Source organism: Coenobita brevimanus, chromosome 111 (assembly GCF_032717465.1).
Source record: "Coenobita brevimanus isolate Jiangsu-jjx chromosome 111, ASM3271746v2, whole genome shotgun sequence".
Taxonomy (NCBI): domain Eukaryota; kingdom Metazoa; phylum Arthropoda; class Malacostraca; order Decapoda; family Coenobitidae; genus Coenobita; species Coenobita brevimanus.
In genome coordinates, this window is record NC_137064.1 from 5,442,416 (window position 1) to 5,464,014 (window position 21,599).

The 21,599-nt window shown below is 40.2% G+C and overlaps 1 protein-coding gene and 1 pseudogene across 1 annotated transcript in view; one reads left to right on the top strand and one right to left on the bottom strand.

Annotated features, from left to right (window-relative positions):
• dia (diaphanous related formin 1) overlaps positions 1-21,599 on the bottom strand; it is a 91,219-nt gene that overhangs the window by 52,723 nt on the left and 16,897 nt on the right. Inside the window, exons 4-6 of the mRNA XM_080286327.1 lie at positions 21,288-21,493; positions 9,300-9,311; positions 2,257-4,536 (exon numbers count right to left, since the gene is read on the bottom strand). Coding sequence (XP_080142453.1) covers positions 2,257-4,536; positions 9,300-9,311; positions 21,288-21,493 — 2,498 coding nt within the window. The remainder of the gene's footprint in view (positions 1-2,256; positions 4,537-9,299; positions 9,312-21,287; positions 21,494-21,599) is intronic.
• Positions 7,824-7,940, top strand: LOC145417971 (5S ribosomal RNA; annotated as a pseudogene).

Genomic DNA, 21,599 nt, shown 5'->3' on the forward strand with positions numbered 1-21,599 from the left:
TCCTTTACTGCCCAGGTTTCACTACCATACAGCATTACATTCCTAACACATGCTGCATACAAAGATCCCTTAGCACACAGGGAGAGCCCTCTTAATGTCTGGAGAGGCAACAACTCCCTGAACTTCTTCCAACCACTCCTCATCCTGGCCACAGAGCTAGCTCTAGCCCCACCTCCGGCACATAAAATGTCTCCCAAATAACAAAACTCTTCCACACACTTAAAAGACTCAATCCTTTCACACCTGACAATCCCCACCTGGTCTCCCAGTCACACTGCACAAATAAAATCTGCATTATCTCACAGTCTACCTCTAATAACACTACATCTCTTATGTACCCACTTTTCACAAACACTACACAAGATGGAATTACATCCCACACCCTTGTGGCCAACTGCATATGGCCACTCTCCCTCTTCTTTGACAGTACTGCTACCAACCTTAGATATCATCACTTTTTTTCATTCTCTGCAATCAACACAAATCATCAGCAAACAACATCTCCCACGGAAGTCCATTTCTGAATTCGCGTGAGAGGGCTTCAAGTACCATGATAAACAACAATGGACTCAAAACTGACTCCTGATGCACATCAACATTCACTGAAAACTCATCACTCAAGTCTCCATTCTCTCTCACCTGGGTGCGAGCACCCATGTACATGGCTATAATCATCCTAACCAGCCACTCCTCAATCCCAAGCTTTCTCATTGCCCACTTCACCACCTCTCAAGGGACTCTGTCAAAGGCCTTCTCCAAATCAACAATAACAAAGTACACTTCCCTTTTCTTTCCTATGTATTTTTCCTGGAACTGTCGAATAATGAATATGGCATCAGTGATCCCCCTGCCTGGCATAAACCCAACTGCATCTCATCTATATTCACACTAAATAATGTGATAAAATGAAGGTACATGTGAATGATACAGTCTGTGGGATGGAGCAAAGAATTCTGCAGATTTCGCTAAAGTATCAGTTAAAGGATGAATAATATGCCTCATTTCACAAGAAACTTTGGCTTCTATGTTTCAGTTTCCTATGTCAATTTCTAGATCCTACCTTTCCCATTTAAATAGTGTAATGGGAAACTGGTCAAAGATAATGACGATATGATTATGATGACTGTGATGATGAAGATGATGATGATGATAATGTATATTGTACATCCATATCCAATAAATCCTTAATAATGTATCTTGCACTCCTGACAGCCCTGCATTAATCCGTGAAGATGCATTACATGGTAATCGTTTATTTTTCTTCTGATGCAAAAAGAAATAACCCAGGACTGACAGCCTCTGTTCCCTTCAAAGGTCACAGAGCAAAAATGAAAGCTAAATTGAAAATCTGTTCATTTAGAGATGCATGGTTACACTGCATGGACAATACTGGCAGTCATCAGAAGGGGAAAAGACACTTCCATTGTTGATCAGTTATATATGCAAAAGACTGAGAGCACTGGTTTACTATTGCATTACATTTAGAAAGAAATGGGATGATAGTGTGCTTCTCGACTAGACTACCCTGTGCTACGACCAATCAACTGGTGATATTTTGTAGTGGATATGGACACTACAGACTGAGGTGGTTGTCATTACTGACATGCCCCAACCAGAAAAGGGTAAATGATAACAGCCATTCCTAAGTTACTCCCCCCCCCTTACGTTTTAACATTCAAAGCTTGACCACCACAGTCTTGGATACATAACAGAAGATGACCAGCCTACTTCCATTCATGGCATTATAGAATATGATCAGTAAACCTCAGGTCACGTCATAGGGATCAAGCCAATGTACAAGGCTAGAATGCCACTCCAACTGGGGTACTCTAACCACTTAACCACCAGATGCCAGAAAAGGAAAACGGGAAATAAAAGGAACAATCGAGGGAATATTCAGTGAAATAAAATAATTCTACTTGTTCTGTAATCAAGACTAGAATGCTTGGTCCTACACCACAGTATAACCATCAACAACAACAAAATCTACGTCTGACTGTGAAGGCTAACTATTCCATGATTAGTCAGGTTAAAGGGGTGTTATACGGTATGCATCTTCTTCCAAATATCATTCATTCAGTTCAATCATCATCATCATCATTGTAACCTTCTTTCTCTCCTTAGGATGGGGTGAGGTAGGATCCAGAAACCAAGGAATGAGAAAATACGATAAAAGGACTAATCAACGATATCCCCCATGCAATTCTGCTGGAGATCTACCTTAATAACAAGCAGACAAGGTCATGCACTACTGACCTGTCTTCTGGGTCTTGCTTTGTATGTCTCTGAAGATCGCTGCCAATATTTTTTATCTCCTTCTTCATCTTGGCGATGTTGGCCTTGACTGCATCAACATTAACTCGTTCAGCATCTCCGAAGTGAATAAGTCCATCCTCAAAGTCAGCACTCTCTGGCTCCTCCTTCATCAGAGTCTCCGCCAAGTAGTGGAGAAGAGTATGGCCATCCGCATCCTTCGTGTTTGCCAATTTAGGAAGAAAACTGATATCAAAGCCAACAGTGTCTGCATTCCTTGACCCCGCATTAAGAACATTTCCAAATTCAAGAATGTATGAAAGTACATGTTCAAATTTGTAAGAGTTCGTGAGTTCATCAAACGCTGCTTTAGTATTCACAATGTCTAGTCTAGTTTCCTTTACTAATGATGGATACTCTGTCTTGAAGACCATATTTTTCAAAAGAGGAACCAATTTCTTGATACGGCCAATTTTATGCAAGAACAGTTCTCCTTCAGCTAAGTCATCTTCATTATCCTCCAGCATGACCACCTTTTTGATAATTTCATGATCTGGCAATGCAGTGATGAGGGTGTGCAATGTGGAGGGGTCAGTATTACCAGTAGAGTCAGTGCACAGGATATTCTCATCACACTGCAGAATGGCTAAGCGTACTTCTTCAAGACTCATATGTTTGAACTGACCCCTCAGGGCTATTGACAAGTTCTGATTAGTCTTCTGGTCTAATACTCTTAGTTCCTTATCTTTTTTGGCAGGTTTTTCTACCTGGTCAACATTTTTCTTCTTCACCTGTTTTACTGCAAACTGTTCACTGAGGTCCTTTAACACCTCAGTCTTTATGCTTCTATCATTCTTATTGAGACGCACCCACAGACTCTTCTCGCTCATCTTGGTAGGTTGCAGTTTACTCCACTGGAGGCGCTTAGTCTGGGCCGAGGGCTTCATGGTTCTCTTCAAGGTCATGCCATAAGGTAAGACATTGAGAGGGGGACCCTTCATCATGCCTGGAGGGAGAGGGGGACCCATGCCAGGTGGGGGTGGAGGACCCCCACCAGGGGGTGGAGGTGGGGGTGGTCCACCCATGCCTGGAGGTGGTGGTGGGGGAGGTGGTCCACCCATCCCTGGTGGAGGAGGAGGAGGTGGAGGACCACCCATGCCAGGGGGTGGTGGAGGGGGGGGAGGACCACCCATACCAGGAGGTGGAGGAGGTGGGGGAGGAGGTCCACCTAAGCCAGGGGGTGGTGGAGGAGGGGGCACACCCCCACCCACCAGCTGTTCAAGGCCAGGTACAGTGGGCAACCCACCTTTCTTTGCCCCAGGGTCACCACCATGTTTCTGTGCCTCCTCAAGGCGGGTGCGGGCCAGGGCCAGCTCTGCTTCCAGCCGCTGATTCTTAGTCAGAGCCTCCTCCAACTGCTTTTGATACTCCTGTGTCTCTTTCTCATTTTTGCTTCGGTTCTCTTCCTTGAACTGATCCAAGAGGTGGTCAACCTTAATCTCAAATCTTTTGGTGGCACGAAAATCTGGGTCACACCCATTTCTGTGTAAAACAATCTGTGAAACACATTCTTCTATGAGCTTATAGTATGCAGATCTTACATTTTCATCATCTCTAATGAATGCTAAATGTTGTAATATTGACAAGAAGGGTGTTTCACAATTGGAGTCTTGAACCTGTTGCCGCACAATATCAAAGCACCGACCCACATCCTCCATTTCATCCACATGGGTAAAAAATCTGTCTTGCCAGTCCTCAAAATCTTCAGTGCGTGATTTGTGGAATATCTCCAGCTGTTTCTGTATGTCCACATGATCACTGCTTTGTAATATTTCCAGCAGGTCCTGAAGGCCAGTGCGCATGAATTCATTCCTAAGGTGAAGTCTAAAGTCCAGGTTATCATCCGGCACAAAGTTTATGAGAGCATTGACTAGGGAGAGACAGGCCAAGCGCAGAGGGTCATTGCCCTGCATGCCAAGACCCATGACAATTGGGGTGAAGCGGTCCTGTTTCTTCAGCTCTCCAACGATGGTGATGGCGTCTAACACCTCCCTGTGTCCATCCAGACCATCCTGCTGCCAGAGAGGGAGACAGAAGCTGCTGATCAGCCTCAGCACCTCCAGCATGATGGCTGGTTTGGATGGGTTAAGACTTTGGGCCAAGAGTGTGAAGCCTTCAGGTTGCCGGAAGAACTCCTTAATGCCAGCTATAGTATTGCATATCACTTTCAGACACTTGATGGCTTCACCCTGCACACTGTCCCACTGACGGTTGTTGTTGCTACTGAAAATTACAATCATATATTAGCCCTTGCACTGCTAAGCTTTCTTCTGCATGCACAATAATTTTCTCTTAATACTGATAAAATAGATATTAGAATTCAAAACAGCATAATAGTTAAATGATTCATAGTCTCTCTCTTGTGGGGAAGGAAGGGTCCAGATCTGGGCCTGGATTGGAGAACCAATTTCCTGATACCCAGCAGTCCTACTCTGTGCCACATACATTCATGCCACCATTTTCCCACTAATACCAACCACTCATATTAAACAGATGCTATGGTTGTCTCATTCATCACATGTGTGATGGTATTAAAAGGTTGGTTACCAGTATATGTAAATATATTTTGTCAAAGATAAATAAATTTTGTTTCACCTAAATTCAAATCATCACATTGTTCTCTGCATCAGCTTGTGATCAAATTCACATCCTTTCAGAAAAGAAACCACTTCACTGGCCATCTGACCACTACTACTACTAATTCTCTGGCCAGAACAAAGCTGTTTGGTTACAGAATAAATAAACTTCATACCCTGATTCTTTAATATAACACCCTCCACTACTGTACACTTGCAAACTTATGCTACAAAAACAGTTTTCAAGGATGGCTCACATCATCAACAAACTCAATTTACTTATCTAAGTAAAATATAGCCACCTGACATGTACTGCTGTAATTTCAGAGTGTGGGTAAAACACATCTATCTGAATGATCATTATCCTGTAACATAACACAAATACTTTATTAAATGATATGAGGGATCTGAATGGATAAGCTAACATGGGCTTTGTGAATGAAGTAATGGGTTGTTCTGGAGTGCCAGAGGAGACATATAACAAAGGACATGTCAGGAAAGTAGGCTAAACAATAGTACAGTGGAATCTCCTCAACTGCGGTCTTATGAGACTGGGCACATGCCGTAACTTGAGAATATTGCGATTTAGAAGTAACTAATCTGATGGGAAAAATTACTTATCAGTCCACCCTTTTGGAAAAGTTGCTCCCCCCCACCCCCAAACCTACATCAAACTGGTCAACAGCAAACACTAACAACATGTAAATCAATAAAGTATTTAATGGAACTGAACAATATTTATTATAAGATTCTTACATGACTCTGACTGATGACACTGCTTGAATGGACGGGGGAGGGGGGAGGGGTTCCGAGGCTTGAGACAGAATACGGCCTCACAGGCCAGGTGCTGGCTGAACGCAGGTCATCTAAAAATACGTTTTGTCACCTGCCGTGATACATGATTGGTTGATGGTTAAAATAATGCTTGAATTATGTTAGATTCTGTTAATCTGAGCTACTGAAGATTTCCACTTTAATCCTTCTCTCTAAATATGTAAACACCGAGATGATCGCCGAACTGTAATGCTGCCAAGCCAAACTGTTGGCAGCTGCAAAATGGGGGGAGGGGGGGAAAGCTGTGTTCATTTAATGGTCTGATTACTGCATTTGGGTGCAATAACACTGATGGACCTTCTATGTGACTTTTCTGACTCCCATGTGATCCACCAAGAAGGAAATTATGGGATATTAAGGTGAAGAGAGCAAGCTGGTCTGCAAGTGAGTGTCGCCGGCTTTGCTAGGCAAGTTTCGTGTACAGCATTTGGCCCAAATCCACATAGGGAGGTAAGCCTAAATAATATCTCGATGGAAACCACTTTACCACAATTATGGATATAAAGAAGAATGACAATGTTTAAACTCAACCAAAACTCCAGCAAACTTAAAAACCACAGCCAAAATAAGTAAACACTGCTGGTGTTCATCATTCTATACCTTATACCAATTAATCTGGCCAGGCATGTATGGCAACACTGTTCCAGCTGAGATTCTGATTGGCTGGAGGTGTTTGTTTGATTTCGTTGTTGCTAAAACTGATACTCTTTTTATTATCAGATGTGATACTGAGTTTGTCGACAATACGTCAAAAGCAATAAGAAGTCCATTATATACTTATCAATAATGAAATTTTCGTAGGAAGATAGAGATATTGAGTCACCAAAGTATTATAACAAAGTCAAGGTCAGCATTCGACCAATTCCTTTAAATATCAGACACTCCGAAATATAACAGAAAATTAAGGAAACCTGCTTAATCTAAGCGTTGGTATAACACACATTTAAATTTTAAGATCAGTCCGTACTGTGATAATAGAGGATATATGATGAAATAGTTTTCCTTTAGCCTACTTTGATTTTTCGTGATTTTTTCAAACCTCCCTCCCCACAGAACCCGTCTTTTCATTAGAATTTTTAATTATTCAGACTTGTGGCACGATTTAAGGGTGCAGACTGATCTTAAAATTTAAATGTGTGTTATACCAATGCTTATATTAAGCAAGTTTCCTTAAATTTCTGTTATATTACGGAGTGTCAGAGATATAAAGGAATTGTTCAAACGCTGACCTTGACTTGGACTGTTATAATATGTACTTTGTTGACTCAATATCTCTATCTTCCTACAAAAATTTCATTGTTGATAAGTATATAACGGATTTCTTATTGCTTTTGACGATTGTATTGTCGACAAACTCGGTATCACATCTGATAATAAAAAGAGTATCAGTTTTAGCAACAACGAAATCGAACAAACACCTCCAGCCAATCAGAATCTCGGCCGGAACAGTGTTGCCATACATGCCTGGCCAGATTAACTGGTATGAGGTATAGCATCATCTGCTGACTCATCCCAGATCTTTATATGCTTCAAAATTTGCCTATGGTCTGACAACTCTAAACTGGCGGCTAGGGTGTGGTGAAAACCTCTGTACAGCGTTGCCATGTTTTCCATACCCGCGATGCCTCTCGCTCTCTCTCTCTCTCTCTCCTGGGGGGAGATGTGCGTCACCCTGGGGAATTTTGTTTCTTTTATGGGTGACTGTTATAAACTTGTGCTTTCATTTCTTTATTTTGTTTTTATTATATCTAATTATATTTAAAACTATGATTGTTTTACATATGGTGCCAGATGATCTCGTTGTTGCGGCGCCACAATTTGTTTTCATTCAATCACACAAAGGAAAGGGACACAAGAAGCTCTGGCAGGGTTACACTGGGTCTGTGTCAGTGTTGCCGCTCATTGGGGTTTAATGTATTATTTTTTTTTACTGAGAAATTGGCATATTTTTACTTATATTCCTGCACATTATCTTATAATCATAACTGTGACATTATTACCCACCCCAGAAATACGGTAAAAGCCAATAAAAGTGACTACTTTTTTTTTTAGCAACACTGTAAAATATTTATGCCACGTGTCTGTACTGCCATATAAATATTTTATGCATACCACGTTGAGTACACCGCTTCCCGTCCGATCAGCGAAGTTAAGCAACATTGGGTCTGGTTAGTACTTGGATGGGTGACCGCCTGGGAACACCTGATGCTGTTGGCATCCCTACGTGTCAAGTGGGGTTGGTGGAGGATTAGTGCCCCTCCCTGTAAAACAATTAACTCTAAGCCCTTGGCCACCCCGTCTGGGATACATGGCGTCTGGCAATGAATGATGAGTGAAGTTTACTGTTCTTTCATATATTATAATACACACGTTAACATTGTATTCATATGTGTTTATCTTCTTTGCGATGCCTTTTACATATATAACAGCCGTTTCACATTGCAGGTTTGGGAAACAGAGCAACACCATACAGAGGTTCGCACCACACCCTAGTCACCAGTTTAGAGTTGTCATACCATACCTGATCCTAAGAAGTAAATCTCATTTTCATACAGCTTCACTTATCAAGAAACCACCATTTGTGCAGAGCATACAAGATGTTCAAAAAAGCATTGGAAAACACTCACTACTGAGGTTGCAACTGCAAATTACATGTAATTTCTGCGAATTTCTGATACTGCAAACTGTTGCACGATGTTGCCGCATATTATGAATTCGCTGTTTAGAAACGTGCGATTTCGGAGATCCCACTGTATTTCATTTTTCAAACTGGGGACAATGATGAATGGAACCTATTTAAGTACCTGAAGAGAGAAAGATGACTGGAGGCATTTCTGATACAAGAACAGTGAACAACAGTGCAGACATAGTCTGACTACATGACTGAGGTATGCAAAGTGAAAATGAGACAAGATTGAAGGACAATGGACAAAAGGAGTGTGAAAGCCACAAAGAAGAGAGAGAGAGAGAGAGATGGAGGGGGGAAATATGTGAATGAAAAGCAGTACTGTATAGGAGTTAGGGCCACTAGAAATGGAAGCATATGAATTTAGAACATTTATGGATTGCACAAGAGCAAATCTGTGTGTGAGTTATGGTGCTGCAAAGGGACAGACTATGGCTGGAACTGGGCCACTCCCACAACTTATGTTAAGTCATGGTTGCAAGAACTTCAATGGATCTCAGTTATGAGGTTGGAAAGTCTCCTTGTTTAAAAGTCAAATTAATTCTCCAATCTTACAAGTGGCTGAAAACTGAGCTGAGAAGGATTACCGTAGCAATCTTTGTCAGGTTAGAACAAAATTGCTGTAGTGAGAGAGGTACAGTTTAGTTGGATGTGGAAACTGAAAGAACATTGGAAGCTAAAATGAGAAAGTGGTTGGAGTAAATGCAATAAGGAAGGTCTGTTGTTTAAGTCTCCCTCTCTCATGCTTTCTCTTTTCTTGCTTTCTAGACCCTGCTTTACCCCATCTCTGGGGAAAAAAAAAAAGGGGGGGGGGGGATGAGATGACCATGATGATGACAATCACAATGATGATGATAAAAAAAGGATTAATAAACTTAACGATGACTCACCTGTCTTGTCCACTATGCATGGAGGCATCACAGGCAACAAAAAAAAAAAAAGAAAAAGATCAGGTTAATGATGAGCAAGAATATCAGGCAGGAGAATCATGCTAGCGGAAAGAAATGGGAATTATTAGCATTATGTGAACTGCACTACTTTTATGTACATATTTAAGTACAACCATCCACCAGTAAGGTAGTTCTGTTAATAATGAACAGACTAGCAAAAATAACAGCATTACATACACTCGAGACCCAAAGTTTTAATCAACCTCTACCCATACCCTGCCTAGAAGGAGGTCGCAGTTAGGGGGGTCACACTGAACAAAGATCTATTGTCCAGTGTTAGGGAGATAGTTCGAAACTTTGCCAGATGGCACGAGGAACAGTTTGTGATGACACTGTTACTTGTGCAGTCTAGACAGCTCTGAACTAAACCTTTTTTACTTTAACGACCTAAAATTGCTCTCTCTCCATCCTGAATACTGAACAGTTAAAAGAGATTAACACTAGAATATGATGCCGGTCACAAAGAAGTGCTAGGGAACAGACGTAAAACCACAATAATGTCTTCCTGTGCCACTGAACTACATAGAGTAAGCCCCTCAAGGACAAAAATCTGGGCCAAGTTAACATAAAAAGACTATGTCACCAACAGGTCTGCTTTTGGTATGTAATACTGACTATAACCTCCTTTCAGAGAGAGATGAGGATAGAGGGTCAGTCAAAACTATAGCTCAACAAAAAGGGGAAAGATTTCTAGTCACTGCTTCCATTCCCTTTAGATGTCCATTATAATGTGTTAGAAATATATGATATATTTTTTAAATGACAGGAAAATCCTCCAGCAGCCCTAAGGAGAGGATGGAGGGTGAAAGACTGACGAAGAGAGTGTATGTGAGTGAGGTGGAGGGGGAAAGAGGGAGGGGGAGGCCGAGGATGAGATGGAGGGATGGGGTGGAGAGGTATATGAGAGAGGGGGGTGTGAGTTGGGAGCAGGGGAGTGAAATGGCGGGGGACAGGGCGACTTGGAGGCGATTTGTTTGTGGCCACCCCAAATGGGACTGAGGCGTCTGGCAATAGATAGATAGATAGATAGCCCTAAGGAGGTAACTGAAGGTTTTTCTATCAGCTGAAAATGCTGCCAGAGAAGTAGATCGGTCCCCTACTCTTAAAAGATCCAGGCTACAGTAGCCTAAACTTGCCCATCCCACTCCAAAACAGCAAAAAAGGAATGCCTGCTATTTGTGTGTGTGTGTGTGTGTGTGTGTGTGTGTGTTTACCTAGGTGTGACATACAGGAAATGAGCTACGCTCATACAGTAGAGTCCCGTCTCTGTTCTCAATGTCAATTTTCCTTTGAACTCATTTAAGTTTTTAGACTGAATGATCTCTTTGTCCAGGCTATTCCACAGGTCTACGCATCTGTATGAAAATCTATATTTCTTGATATCCTTCAAGAAACTTGGCTTTTTCAGTTTCATTCCATGTCCTCTAATTACTCTCCCATCCCATACAAACAGATCTTTTCTGTCAATTTTATCTACTCCCATCATGGCTCTGAACACTGCAATCATGTCGCCCCTCTCTCTCCTCTCTTCTAAGGAAGGCAAATCCAGGTTTTCCAGCCTCTCTCTCTATGACGGATCTGCCAGACTAGGGACCAGCTTGGTTGCTGTTCTCTGTATTCTCTCAATCTTGTTTATATCATTCTTTTTGTGTGGGGACCATACTACTGCCACATAATCCAACCTGGGGCAGACCATGGTCACAATCAATTTTTTCATCATCTCCTCATCCACGTAATGAAATGCTACTCCTACAGCTACTGCAAATTGACTAAGGACCTCCCCCCACAAGGTACTAAAAAACACAGAAATCATAGTATATCACAATGTTTGTTCATGAAATGGCATTCATTAATATGAAATCATGTTTTCCTTGTTTTTCAGGACCAGTTGGATGTGTTTTGGCATGGAATCACTTAGATCTCTAAAGTAATCTAAGGACATTTCTTTGCACCAAACATTTGTCAGTTCAGTCTTCACGTTGTCCAGATTGGGTGTCTTCTTCTCTGCCATGATTTTCTTCATCGCTGCCCAGCAGTTTGCTATCAGATTTAGATCTGGACTATTGCCAGGCCAGTCAAGGACCTCAATCTGATTATCCTGAAGCCATTTTGTCACCTTTCTTGGCTTGTGACATGAAGCTGAAACGTGCATGAAAAAGTCGCACCCATGAATAGCAAAAAAGTTTAACAAATGATCTTTCAGAACTTGAATGTACCGGCCACCATTCATCAAGAAGTTCTTAGGAAGGAAGTAGAGGTCTCCCCTTCCCATTTGTGGCCTTTGGTTCCTTCCTTCCTCACATAAAAAATAAATAAAAAGAAAAAAAAATTCACCTGAGAAACATCCCCATACCATTACTGATTGTGGGTGCTTAACAGTTGGCATCGTGCAAGTAGGGTCATATCGACTACGGGAGGCAGGGTGATGAACCTTGGCAGAAGACACCTGGAACACTTGAAATGTGCTTCCATCAGAAAACATAACTTTTCTCCACTCACCCAATGTCCAGTGTGCATACTTCTTGGCAAACTGAATGCACTGCTTCATCATGCGGTCAGTGAGAAGCGGTTTCTTGGCTGCAGTGCAGCTTGGCAAACCCAGCTCCTTCTGCAAGTGGTGTTGGATAGTTCGAATTGAGACATCTTGTAACAGATGGGGATGCATTCTCTTCAATTCTGCTGCTGTCAGTCGAGGATTCTTGATTACTTCCCTCTTCAGACGCATATCTGTACCTCTGGAAGTCTTTCTCTTCTTTCCACCACCAAGCTTGTGCTCTGGTATGATATCAGGTGGCAGGCCGCGCACTGCAACAAGAATCCTCATGACAGTCAACTTTGCGCATCCAGTAGGTTCACAGATCGTGTTGATAGGGACATTATCTTGCCTCCATGCAATGATACGGATCCTCTCATTCCCTGAGCAGTACTTTCCAAGCATGACAACTCGACTCCAGGAAAATAACAGGACAAACAGCAATGCATACGAAAAAAGGAGGTGCAAGCTCGAAGCAACGGGAATATATACTCCCACTCTCGCCTCTGGGCAAGCACTGATGTGCTGTTTCACCACCTCCCGCCAACACAGAGAAGTTGCCAGTTACTTCTTGCCCAAAAAATTCACTTGGTACAGCTGGAAACAAAAAAGCAAACACAGACAACTCTCCCATTGCAATTATATGTGTAGGTCCTAAGCCAATTTGTGGTGGGTGTATGTTAGTCAAGAGATTATACATCTCTGTCTTGTTAATGCATTTTTCAGGTGACAAACTATCCTGGACCAGCACTCCCAAATCTTTCCCTTCTCCCACTTTTGTAATTGGTTCCTTACCCATCAAATAATTCAGCGATGGCCTCTTGTTACTTTTAGCCAGTCCCAATATTTTACATTTTTTTGCAATGAATTTTGTTTCCCACATCCAGCTCCAATCATGAATCCTATCCAGGTCCTCCTACAGCATTTTACAGTCTTCCTCAACTTCTACTCTCCTCAAGATCTTTGCATTATCAGCAAACAGACTTGCATAACTTTTCATTCCACCTACCATACTGTTTATGTAAATCATAAACATTACTGGTGCTAACACCAAGCCCTGTGGGACTCCACTTGTTACCTCCCTCCATCCAGACATCCTGTCCTTTATTACTGTCCTCATGTGTGTGTCTCTCAAGAAGTCTATTATCCACTCCAAGAGGTTTCCCTTCAGTCCTCCTATGTGCTTCAATTTCCACATTAGTCGCTTGTGGGGTACCTTGTCATAGGCTTTCTCCAAATCTAAATACAAACAATCCACCCAACCGTCTCTCTCCTGTAGCACGTCAATTGCTCTTGAGTAAAAGCTCAACAAGTTGGAAACACATGACCTTCCACTTCTGAATCCAAACTGACTTTTGGCCAAAATGTTCATTTCCTCCAGATATTTTATTCATCTGTCTTTCAGGATTCTCTTGCACAATTTTGCAACCATGCTGGTCAGGGACACTGGTCTATAATTCAGGGGTTCTTCCTTGTTTCCTCCCTTATAAATTGGTACCACAATGGCTCTCTTCCATTCCCAAGGCACTTTTCCTTCTTCCAGAGAACACACAATTAAATCGTGAACATTATCCACCAGTTGTTCTCTACATTCCTTCAGTACCCAATTAGAGATTCCATCCGGTCCTGGGGCTTTCCTTACATCTTGAGTTTCCAGTAATTTATACACTTCCTGCACTTCCACTTTTATATCTTTTATCACTACATTTCTCGTCACTCCCTCCCCCTACACAAAATCCTCTTCTTTAGTGAAAACTGATTGGAAACATTTGTTCATTATTTCAGCTTGCACTGCCACATCTTTATAGACTTCTACTTTTAGCTTGGTGATTCCTTCCTTTTGTTTCAATTTGCCATTAACAAATCTATAAAACAATTTGGGATCATCCTTACATTTGTCAATTATACCTTTCTTGAAGTTCCTTTCTTCCTCTCTATGTACTCTTGTACAGTATATTCTTTTCTAGTTCTTCTATATTCTTCCTTTGTTATATTATTACCTCTCTTTCTCCAGTTGTTCCATGCAATGTCCCTCTCTTTTTTTGCTATCATACACCTTCTGTTCAACCAATCCTTTTCCCTGTTTTCTTTCCCACTTACTCTTGGCACATATTTTTCCACTCCCGAATTATAGAGATCTAGAAAGATATCCCACTTCCTCTGTACCTCTTGTTTCTCTGAATTTTCTCCAATCTGCACTTTCAAAAAATTTCCTCAACTTGCTTTCCCAAAGTTGTATCTTCCCTGCCTATAAACCTCGTCTCTTGGCACCACGTTCCCTTTTATCTCCTGGAAATCAATGACCAGACGATCACTTTTTCCTATTGGACACAGAGATTTAAAAGATTCAGTGATGTCAGGTTCTTTGGTTAGCAGTAAATCTAGTCTTGCTGGTGTGTCATCACCTCTGAATCTTGTCTCTTCTTTGACCCACTTGGTCATTACATTATTCACTGCTATATTTAACAATAGAGTGCCCCACAAATCTTCACTGCCTCTTGAGTCCCATTCGTCCCATTCATCGCTTTACAATTAAAATCACCCATCAGAATTATGTTGTTGCTTTTCTCAATCACTTTCTGTAGATATCTAACCATGTCTGGCAACATTTCCTGTTATTCATCGTCATTCCATGCCCTTGTCTTAGGGCAGCGTTTCTTAACCTTATCCGACCTCAGCACCCCCCTGTAATATGGTCTCAGTCCAGCACCCCTTTACATCTGGTTACTGGGACTACAGTTACTACACTTTTGCAGGGTTAAAGTTAAGTGAGGTACTGCCTAACAGTTTATTTTATACATTCTCAAAAAAAAAAAAAAAAAAAAAAAAAAAAAAAGTAAAAAAAAAAAATACATAAAGCAGCATTTTCCAGCACCCATTAAAATTTATTTTAGCAACCCAGCTTAAGGTCTTAGGAAGAACATATACTACAGTACTGCCATGTCTCTCTTGCCATTCTCTCCAGTTTCAAATTTCATATTTATCAATTCAGCCCTACCCTCTCCCAGTTCTACATTGTCCACATTTATGTTGTTCTTCACTGCTATCATCACTCTTCCTCCCGTTTTTTCTTTTCTGTCTCTTCTCCACAGTTTGTATTTCCCATCTCCCATATGGATATCAATATCCACTCTTAACTTGATCTCTATAAAAGAACATAATATCTGGTTCATGTACCCCTCAAGTAGTTGTTGATTTCCAACCTTGCCGATATTAAACCATCAACATCAGTATATGCCTCTTTCCAACTTTTTTTGTTGTTCTTTATTCCCTATTCTCTACCTCTCTCCGTCGGTACCACTTCCCCAATTTCTGATCCATAACTCTCCAATACAACATTGTCTTCTCTTTCTCCGTTCTCTGTTTGTTTTTTGCATTTGCTTCCTTTACTAGCTCCTTTATCTTAACTCTTTCTTCCTCCTTTGCATCTCTCCTTATCCAAACATTCTTGAGCTCTTCCTTTTCTGATAATTTCCATGTTCTGTCAATGATTTCATTTACCATTACCTGAGACTTAAACTTTACTTTAAGTGGCCTCGCCCTTCCTTCCTTCCTTGTACTTTTCTAGCCTACACACTTCTTCAATCTCTTCTTGAGCTTTGCTGTTACCCTCCATAACTACTGATATTATCTCTTTAGCCTTACCCAGTTCTTCTCTTTCCCTTTCTGATCTTACTGTCATACGTTTTTCTTTTGCTCCTGAAATTATCACACATTATTTCTTGTCTGCTACATCCCTGACTAGATTCTCTACTTCTTAGTACTCTAACCACTTCCTTCTCCACCTTTTCCTTGCTTTGTTGTTCAATAATCTCTTTCAAATTTATATTTCCCTCCTCCTGAATTTTCTTCCACCCCTTGTGTTGCTCCTTGATTTCCTTAATGTGTTCATCTTGCATCCTTGATTTTGATTCATGCTCATCATTTACTTTTCATCATGTCCCTTCCTTCTTCCAACCTCTTATTTTCCCTCTTCAGCTGTTTTATTTCACTGCAGGCAGATTCATTACTCACTTTTAATTCTGTAACTTGTCTTTCTTTTTCAGAACTGCATGTGCAGACATTTTCCAACGTGCTCTGCATTACTTTGATCTCTTTCTCCTGTTCTAAGGTCAGTTCCTGCAAATCTCTAATTACTGACCATACTTTTTTTAACTCCTAGACATTCCTCTCTGTCATTTTCTCAACACCTGCTACTCATGTTTGATTCAGTTTAGAACTTCCTTTACCCTTATCTTCATCGAAGAAGCCTGCAAATTCACTGCCACCAGATGTAAATACTGTAATGAACTATCCCTTTCCACCATGATGCAACCATACGAAAACTTTACACTTCCACTGTGTCTTGTACTCTTTTTACGACCGATTTTTTTTTTTTTTTTTTTTTACTAATATCTGACGGGACCACCACTCATGTATTCATTCGCACAATCATAATAGGCTAGTCTCATTTTTGCCACTGATTGGGTGATTATTTCCCCATGATCCACAAAGAGCTCCGTCTCTGTTGGTGACCTGTGTGTGTGTGTGTGTGTGTGTGTGTGTGTGTGTGTGTGTGTGTGTGTGTGTGTGTGTGTGTGTGTGTGTGTGTGTTCTTACCTTACCTAATTGTTCTTACCTAATTGTATCTTTACAGGAATGAGTCAAGCTCGTACTGTCCCGTGTCTTAAACCATATTTATCGTACATATCCTTAAATTTGTGAATTGTTTTGGCACACGCTATTTCATTAGGTAGTGCATTCCACTGATCAATTACTCTGTTTGGGAAACTGAATTTCCTTATGTCTTTATCACCTCTCTTCTTATGCAGTTTTATGCAGTGTCCTCTTGCTGATGCTTCTCCATATGTTAATAATCGTATGTTAATAATCATTTATGTCGATTTTCTCCTTCCCTGATATGCACTTATATAGCATTATCATGTCACCTCTTTTCCTTCTCTCCTGTAGTGTTGGCTGATTCAGTTTATTTAGTCTTTCTTCGTAGCTTAGGTCCCTTGAGCTTGGTATCCATCTTGTAGCAGCCCTTTGAACTTTTTCAATCTTGTCTATGTGCTTTTTGAGATGAGGATTCCAGACTACTGATGCATATTCCAGGGTTGGTCTAATGAATGATGTTATTATCCTTCTTAGCATGTCTTCATTTATGTATGTGAATGCTATTCTCATATTTGCAAGCAGTGTATACATGTTCCGTACATTCTCGCTGATGTGGTCAGCCAGAGATAGTCTGTTATTGATAATCACACCTAGGTCTTTCTCTCTTTCTGATGTATATAGGGTTTTATTTCCTAACTTATAATCCCAATCAGGTCTTTTTCCACTTCTACCGAACTTGATTACATGACACTTGTCCACACTGAATTCCATTTGCCATGTACTACTCCATTCATGAAGTTTATTTAATTCTTCTTGTAGCTCCCTACAAGAGTCTGTGCTAGTAATTCTCCTTTGTATTTTTGCATCATCTGCAAACATATTCAGATAGCTCTCATTTCCAGTGTTACTGTTTATATCATTTATGTACACTAAAAACATGATTGGTGCCAGCACCGAACTCTGTGGTACTCCACTAGTCACTTCTTTCCATGATGAGTAGTTTCCTCTTAGTACTGTCCTCATTTCTCTTTTTATGAGAGTCTTGCATCCAACAAAACAGTTTGCCTCGAATTCCTCCTTGATGGTACAGTTTCCATAAAAGTCTTTGGTGTGGTACTGTCAAAAGCTTTCTTGAAATCTAAATAGATACTGTCCACCCATCCTTCCCTTTCCTGTATTGTGTTTGTTACTCTGTCATAGTAGCTCAACAGATTAGTAACACATGATTTTCCTTTTCTGAAACCAAACTGTCTTTCTGTTATCATACTGTGTTCTTCTAGATGATTTACCCAAGCTTTTCTCATAAGTTTTTCTAATACCTTGCTTACAACACTGGTCAGTGATACTGGTCGGTAGTTGAGAGGATTTTGTCTATTTCCTTTCTTGAATAATGGGACTATATTTGCTTTTTTCCAAATATCAGGTAGTTTCCCTTGACTCAAGGATTTCTTGAAAATTAAAAATAATGGTTTACTTAACTCCTTTGCACATTCTCGTAATACCCAACGTGAAATTTCATCAGGACCACTTGCTTTTCCTCTGTCTAATCTACTTAACTCCTCCTGTATTACTTTTTCTGCTATTTGTATATCTGGTAGTATGTGTGGACATGCGTGTTCCACATAGTCCCTCTCAAAATTTTTTTCTTCTGTAAAAACTAATTGGAAATTCTTATTTAGTGATTCACAAATATCTTTCTCTTGTGTATAAGTGATTCCCTCATCCGTAATAGATTGTATTATATCTTTTACTTTGGTTTTGCTTCTGATATAGCTGTAAAACAGCTTTGGTTGATCACTACTTTTATTCATTATATCCTCCTCAAACTGTTTTTGGGTTTCCCTCCTTATTCTTGTATAGTCGTTTCTTGCCTGTTTGTAATTATTATACGCCCTTTCATTATTGTCTTCTGTATCTATTCCACAACAAATGTCTTCTTTCTTTTGATTTTTTACATTCTGTATTGAACCATTTCTGTATTTTCTTATCTGCTTCTTTGTGCTGTGGGATGTACTTCTGGACTCCTATTTCATAAAATTCACAAAATTTTTTATATACAGCATTTAAATCTTGTCCTCTAAGCTCATTTTCCCAATCAACTTCTAAGAAATACTTCTTTAGGTCTTGATAATTTCCCTTTTTTAAGTTTAGGCTCTTTTTGTAACTGTCATTGCTGTTTAATATGTCATATGCTATCCTGAAGTTATAATTTAGTACTGCATGATCGCTTTTGCCGAGTGGAGGGTGATATATTAAATTGTCAATGTCATTTTCTTGCCTAGTAAATATTAGATCTAGCACTGAAGGTACATCAAGTCCTCTTTTTCTGGTGGTTTCCCTCACATGTTGCGTTAAGAAAAACTCTTGTACGAGATCCAGGAGCTTTTGGTCCCAACAGCTTTCTTGGCTATTTATATCTAGAGTATTCCAATTTATATTTGTATTGAAGTCCCCAGTTAGTATAATTCTTTCCAATTTCTCTTCCATTTTATGTAGCAATGATCTTATACTCTGAATTGTACTCTCTGCCAGGTCCTCATATTCGTCTCTTTCCCATGTGTTTGATCTGGGTGGCATGTACAAATTGGCTACAATTACTTTACCTTCAGATGTGTCAATCTCTACTGCAATCAGTTCTACTTGTGATGGTATATCTAGGTTTATTTCTTTGACTTTTAGATTTTTCTTAGTTAATATTATACTTCCTCCTCCTTTTTTTAAATTTCTGTCTCTTCTCCATAAATTGTATTCCTCTAAGTTTAGTATGTCATTGGATATCCTTGGTGTTAATTTTGTCTGTTAGGCATATTATTTGCGGTTCATTTTCTCTGACATAATCATTCATCTCTAGTAATTTAGATACCATTCCATCCACATTTGAGTACATCAACTTTATCATCTTGTTTATATACTTGTCATGACATGGTTCTACTACCTTCCTCCTTTTTCTTCCATCTTGTTTGTGTACCACTTTCGTACCTGCAATCCTATTACTTTGCAAAAAAAATTTCTTCTTCTCCTCTTCTGATCTTCCCTCATTTTTTGTTTTTGCTTCCTCCCTTTTCTCTTTCAGTAATTCCAGTTCCTCTTGTGTTAGGCATCTTTTTATCCATACATTTGTGTGTGTGTGTGTGTGTGTGTGTGTGTGTGTGTGTGTGTGTGTGTGTGTGTGTGTGTGTGTGTGTGTGTGTGTGTGTGTGTCAATGCAGTGTTCCATGTGGTTGTTCAGCCAGTACACATAGAATTTCTATAGCCTTAACTTCTTGCAAAATACTGTACTGACAATGACATGCATCACAGTCAAAGAAATACACTGAGTACTATTACTCAGAAGCTTTATGATACTAACAAAAGGGCAGGCCAAGGATAAGTCGACTGGGTAAAGTCTGTAATAATTAACTTTGAATAATTAATAAAGAAAAAAAAGTGTAAGTGACAGTTCAAAGAAAACAAAGCAATAAGAACCATAACACCTTCAATCCGATGACATATTTTTAAAATTCTAATCTACTCACCACCAATCATACTCAACCATGGAAAGAACTCATGTGGTGATGGGGTTCATCTAGGATACATTCAACCCCTCCAGTTGAAAAGGTCCATCCAAAGGTGAACAAAATTATCTACAGATTGGCTAGTAGGAATAAAATGAAGGTGTGTCATCGGACTGAAGGTGTCAAGTATGCACAAAATCTGAATGGGATTTTAAAGTTCTCAAGCATTCAACTGCAGACTATTTCAAACTGGAGAATGCTGGAAAGTCTGCTGAGTACGGTACTCAACATTCTATGCTTGAAGATTTGTCTAGATCTTTACTGGCATTCCTCATTTCATATCTAGATGTGTGCATGGCCAGGAAAAATACTGCTTACATGGGGAGGTTGGGGAAATGCAATGAACATGATTTTGAGTCAAAGCTGAGGGATTATGATCAACTTCCAATTTTCAATGTTTGTAGGATACTTACAACACAGAATGGTAAGTTGCAAGGATGCCACATCTTATATCAGAAACTGAGGAACTGTATGCAAAAAATCACTCATCTATGACTTAAAAATTTCCATGACTACATGAAAATAGCTATTACTTCATCAAAATTTTCAAAGAAAGCTTTTTTTTTGGGGGGGTGGGCCTGTTACAGAATTTTACTCAAGTTAGGGTCTCTCCAAATAAAGAATTAAGTGGACTGTAGTACTTGGCCTGCACATAACATACTTGGGCAGGCAGTGAAGGAGCTTTCAACAAAACCTTAAATGAAGAGTGTCTCTACTTATTTGCTCAACCCTGTCATTACTTTCAATTCAAGGACTTAGGAGAGGATACACCAAGAAATGAAACAGACTTCAGTTATGATTACACAGTAATCTATACAAGCAAGGTATGTTAACCTAAACCAAATACCAGGCATCTTTTCAATATATACTTCAGAGTATCAAGGCCCATTCATATCCCGTTAAGCATTACTGTTGTTTCTGTCTTATGTTACTATAATACATAAATATGTTAGCATTTTACAGTAAACTCTTCACAACCACAGAGCTGTTAACACCAGTGACAGCTCCTAAATCCTACACTTCCATCACAGTGTCAAATTTGTCAGTGGAAGCTGGATGATAAATGGTAATCTAATATTGACAACATTTCAATTTTCAAAAATATTCTTATTCCTGCAGTTACTATGATGTTATGGGACTTCATATAATAGAATTCTGGTCTTCTGTCAGTGAAGAGTTTACTATACTTCATTCTGAAATGCCCCCATGCAGGGAGATGCCCAATGACAGGCATCCCCTTACCTCCTGTAGCACTCATTCAGGATGGACAGCAGAACCTTGAGTCCCTTCTGGGCAAACTCTTGGAGCCATGTGATGCGGTTGCTCCTGAGGGCCACCTGAAGGGATTCCAGAGTCTTGGTGATGGCCTTGGCACTGATGTCATCACGTCGTAGGTACTCGATGTAGTCCACAGGTGTCTCAAACTTGTGCTGCGTCTGAGCCATCATCTGCAGACACCACAAAGAATTACAGTAATAGTGTTGTTGTTATTGTCGCTGTTCCTGCTTGCCTGCGGGAGTCTCAAACTTATGCTGTGTCTGAGCTATCATCAGC